Source organism: Lipomyces doorenjongii (assembly GCF_038497915.1).
Source record: "Lipomyces doorenjongii strain NRRL Y-27504 unplaced genomic scaffold V1508scaffold_229, whole genome shotgun sequence".
Taxonomy (NCBI): Eukaryota; Fungi; Ascomycota; class Lipomycetes; order Lipomycetales; family Lipomycetaceae; genus Lipomyces; species Lipomyces doorenjongii.
In genome coordinates, this window is record NW_027118296.1 from 1 (window position 1) to 4,865 (window position 4,865).

Here is a 4,865-nt window from a genome sequence, read left to right on the forward strand (position 1 = left end):
TTGCCTATGGGCCGAGTGTGCAAATACTTTGGCAGATGTGCCCAGAGAGTAAGTGTACGGAATGTTTGCGAGATGTGCCTAGAACAAGTGTGCAATACTTTGACGGACGTACCTGGAGTGAGTGTGCAGAATATTTGCCAGATATGCGCAGGAAGTCGGACAGGTGTCGGACAGCCAGTGGGACACACGCCATACTAAACCTATAAACCCTTACCTTGGTCGGACAGGTCGGACACCCTTCAGTATACAGAAACGGCACCCTGAAACGGGCGTGACCACTTGGCTCTCCCGTGCGGCTCATTACTATGGTCGGACACGTCGGACAGGTTCAGCCCCCTGAAACACAGCTTACATCTTTAGGACGTGTAAAAGCTTCCATATCGGAGTCAATGCAGTAATGAGTAGTACACTTAATTGTTGATAATATTTGGGAGGACAAAGGGGTTCCTCGGCAGGGGTTGTAGGCCAGGAAAGCTACAACCCCTCGGTATAACCCTACCTTCCGAATTAGGAATACGATTACTATACGATTTCAAACTATACCATACGATTACTTTACGATTAAAACTTAATTTTTGCGATTAACTTTACGAATAATCTCAAAAGTTGACGGTACCGTAATCGTACCCACCTCTATAAACTTCACTGGCACATGGTCTATGATGACAGGAAGTAAGAGGCCCACCTGTCAGAATTGTATTGACACTTAGCCCAAGTCAGATTAACACGAGTTGTTAGGGTAGACAGGTACGGTTTATATAATCTAATGGGTTGGATAATTTGTACGAAAATGGGAACTTTTGCTAGCCATGATAACTGTGAAACACTTTGCGTGGGAGTCATGGCATAAGGGGTGAGAAATTCAAAAAGAATCTCAATATGCATTAGTTTGCAAGTCTGTTCCAAGGACTCAGACTATTTAAAATTATCAGTATGATTCATCAATTATGCCGAAATCTACAAACATGGCGGTTGAAAATCTCCACGATCTAATATACTCCACCCCCGTACTCAAACGGGCTGTTCGGCTCTGCCTCGTACACGTATAGCGTGGAGTTGTGCTGGTCAGGCATAAAATAAAACCTGAGACGACCGTCAACAATGGCGACATCCATGGGATTCTGGGTGACTGGGACACCCAGATCACTTGTCATAGTAATCGGGACCTCCGCGACAGGAATCATGGTGTCCATGTCGACGAGGGCAACGCCGCCGATGGCAACCGTTGGCGACAGAGACGCGACGCCTGAACAGATCATGGTGCCTCGGTAGTTGAAAGTTTTAGGGTGGCCCAAAAATTTACAGTCTTGGTAGTCGACGTAGTAGCTCGGGTTCCTGGTTTTGTCTCGGAAGGTTGTGAAGGAAGGGTAGGGAGCGGGTTTGTGACCGCTATTCCAGGTGGTCGCATTGCGTGAGCCCCAGTTGAGCATGACGAACTTGTCAGTGCGCGTGTCGTGGACAACTCCTCCCTCGTGGTCCGCGACGTGGAGAATGACTGTTGGCTCGAGCGTGTGAGGTTCGATGCGCATGAGAGTGGCCGTTGTATTGGGACGGTATTGTGCTATGGTTGCCCAAATAAATTCGCCGTCATAATCGATGCCGCCGTTGTGGTATTCAATAGCACCCCGCTCAGTAAGCGTAGCATCCGCGATACGTTTGCCTTTGCCGTCGAAGACCATAATGTGAGCGAATCCTGAGCCAGCAGTCCGATCCGTTCCGTTGATGATTGTGTTATTTCCATACTTGACGGTGGGGGTGGTGTATTCGCCAGCGCTCACGAAGTAGCGATCGTCACCGATTCTCACGATTCCTTCCGGCTCGAAGGTATCGCCTTCGATATGGACCTTCTCAACGAGATTCCACGCAGTCGTACGACCGAGCCTACTGAACAACTCGACGATTATGTCGCATTGCGTCGCAGCGTAGGGGGTCGGAAGCTTTGCCGGAGCAAAGGGCACATTTTGATTGATGGTGATGTTCAGGGCGGCTGCCGAAGCAATACAGGCAATTGTGCTCGTGGCAGCAAAGATCAGTCTTGAGGAAAGATGCATTGTGTGGATATCTAAGGTAACCCTGCGTTCAATGTTGGCAGTATCTGGTAGCTCGCTTAGTAATTCAATTGCCTGGCAGAAGTGAGACAGCAGGACTAACTGATTATTTATCCTCCCCGGAATCGGTCGGTCTTTCTACTGCGATGATTCGAAAAAGTTCAGATCATCCACTCAACCAGCACGGGGGTGGGGCTTCACTCGCGAACCACCGGGAGCATTTGGGTGTGCACGATGCAGGGACACTATTCTTTTATTTCGGTGGCACGTTCGCAAACGACGGCTCCTCAGTAGCTTCAAGTCGCAACATGTGCGAGTTGATGCGATCATAAAGGTTTCAGCTACATCTCTCGGTGGCGTTTGCAAATGTCCTAGCTAATTGACTCATGCCCGTTCCCGTGGTTGTGGTTCGCTGGACAGCAGATGGGGGAGAAAAATGCTCAAAGGATAAAGACAAACAGGCACAAACTAATGCAGCCAAAGATACCAGCTTCCTTGACCCATCAGCCGCTCTCAACCAAACCGGAAAATCTTCTCGCCGAACTTTAAATTTAGTGAGAATTTGTAGTACAGTGCCCGTTAAGTTGAAGCAATGTTTATAGCCACTTCGTAGTGACTTAGCACGGTTATCGTTTCATTGAAATGGATTTTCTAACATTATCCTGAATTTTTACAAGGAAACAAATCGGCTTAACGAGGTTATCGACTCACAGCGAATCGTATTATTAACGAGGTTTATACTGTACTTCGCCCGAGGTGTGGTGCAGTTACGTTGAGTCAAGATAATAATATGAGCCCTAACCCACGCAAATACCTAATTTCCATTTCGAAAGGAGATTCATGGAGCTTCAATGCGCTATTCCTCTTTGGGACACGTAAAATTTCCTCGTACCCATTTGTGCACCGCCATAATGACTTACCCTGAAGTTTACTAAACAAGATGTCCCGGCAACCGAGGGTTCCAATTCGAGACGCGTCCAATTCGAAGGACGCGTTTGGCTCACCTTTGTCTTCAATTTGACTACGCGTTAATGAACCGATATTAGAACAGATATGGATCTCACAACAGCTGTCTCTTCTACGCCGGACGCCAACGACATTCCTGCTTTGTATGTCGGGATGGAATTGGAATCAGCAGCGTGCGCAAGAGAGTTCGTCAACGCCTATGCGATCCGTCATATTTTTGCCGTAAAAAATGGGGCCGCCTACAACAAAGAAAAGTCGCTCGTACTTGTGCAAATGCGCCAAATTGCCTAAGGCGCGAAGGGTTCAGGGTTCAGGGTGCCGCCATAGGCCATTCAATTTCCGAAGGTGTCGCTATCGATGACGGTGGTGAGAGTGGTGACTGCGGTGAGGGTCATTACAATGAGGATAACAACGATGACGGTGATTTCGAAGCAATGTGGGCCGATGCATTGTCACTCATGTAAGAAGGGTGAGTAGATCAGTCGGTTGGAGCGATAAATATTGGTAGAGTAGACGGCGATCCACATATTAGACGCCAGATTATTAAGTGGGTGGACTAGAGGTTTATAAAATTATACTAGAAGTGAAATTCCTGAGCAATTAGCAGTGTGGCTGTGTGTGGCTGGGCCAAATGGGTACGACGTGAAATTTTAGCGTGTCCCAAAGAGGAATAGCGTATTGAATTTCCATGAATCTCCTTTCGAAATAACAGTCCTAAATTGTAACGTGAGTGATAAGCGAGCCGCGCATACAAGCGAGCCGCGCACATTCTGCCTTTCCAATTCTAAGCCCAATTACGACACAATAACAAAGTCAATCAATAAAAACTAATCGGAACTATGTATAATAGACATTTCTTTATTTCTACGTTCTTTAGAAGCGGATTCCGTATTTTGTTGAAAGTCAAAGTTGATAGATGTATGTAAAGTAGAAAAGGCGCGGCTCGCTTGCATGCGCGGCTCGCCTATCACTCACGTTATTTATGGGAAATGTTAAGTTTTAATCAAATTCAGAACGCTTTTGTATCATCAGGTTCAGGCTTCAGATGCAGGAGTAATTTTATGTGCCTCGGCAATTTCAACAAATGAAGGGCGGCCAAAGTATATTTTGAGTTTCGAGATTTGAGTTTGTCGTGTCTTCTTGTTTGAATTTCGACCTTGATCGTGCCTGGAACTTGGATTGAATAGTGGCTAGGGCAGGCGTCGCCTCATATTTTCGTGTCGTCTTCTTTAAATTGTTCCTTACCTTCTTTCTTTTATTCTTGACGACAATCGTACTGTTCCCACAAGTTTGCTGTATGACACTTGAGAGTTTACGATTAAGTGCTTGGATGCTTGGATCACACGTCAGCTTCACGGGGCCCATGTCACGCTTGTTTGCCGGGGCTTTCCCGAAAGTTGGATGATAATAACTGACCTTCGGGTTAGCGTTAGGGCTGTTGACGATATTCGACTTGGCGAATATTATTCGACCGATTATCGCCCGTCGGATACGATATAATCCCCCGGCGTCGGATACGAATATCGAATATTATTCGAAGCATTCTTCGACCATCGAATCAAATATTCGACATATCGTGCCGATATTCGATATTCGACATAGTATTACGTAATCAACGGTAGAGAAATGAATTCAGTGGGATTTCAAGCTGCGCGAAGCCCTACGCCTTCTGATACAGGCATTTTCCAGTTATAGCATTAGTTGTCCGATTTGCTCGGCATTTTTAATACCAGCGTCCCGCTTGGAGCCAGACTAAGATTAGTGCTGCACGATCTTACACTGCAGAAGTGATTCCGGCTGTATGCGACTTACCTCTATGTTGAATTTGCACAAGATGACAAGATGACAAAA

The 4,865-nt window shown here is 46.5% G+C and overlaps 2 protein-coding genes across 2 annotated transcripts; one reads left to right on the forward strand and one right to left on the reverse strand.

Moving 5' to 3' along the window:
• Window positions 1–871: 871 nt before the first annotated feature.
• V1508DRAFT_429271 (uncharacterized protein) lies at window positions 872–2,461 on the reverse strand. Its single transcript, XM_066941876.1, has one exon. The coding sequence runs from the start codon at window positions 2,049–2,051 to the stop codon at window positions 990–992; it is 1,062 nt and encodes a 353-aa protein (XP_066791969.1). The 5' UTR covers window positions 2,052–2,461; the 3' UTR covers window positions 872–989.
• Window positions 2,462–2,799: 338 nt separating this feature from the next.
• V1508DRAFT_429273 (uncharacterized protein) lies at window positions 2,800–3,562 on the forward strand. Its single transcript, XM_066941877.1, has one exon. The coding sequence runs from the start codon at window positions 3,102–3,104 to the stop codon at window positions 3,303–3,305; it is 204 nt and encodes a 67-aa protein (XP_066791970.1). The 5' UTR covers window positions 2,800–3,101; the 3' UTR covers window positions 3,306–3,562.
• The last annotated feature ends 1,303 nt before the right edge of the window (window positions 3,563–4,865 follow it).

Bases quoted from the DNA above. Each gene is read 5' to 3' on its own strand.
- V1508DRAFT_429271 (XM_066941876.1), bottom strand. From the start codon at position 2,051: ATGCATCTTTCCTCAAGACTGATCTTTGCTGCCACGAGCACAATTGCC.
- V1508DRAFT_429273 (XM_066941877.1), top strand. From the start codon at position 3,102: ATGGATCTCACAACAGCTGTCTCTTCTACGCCGGACGCCAACGACATT.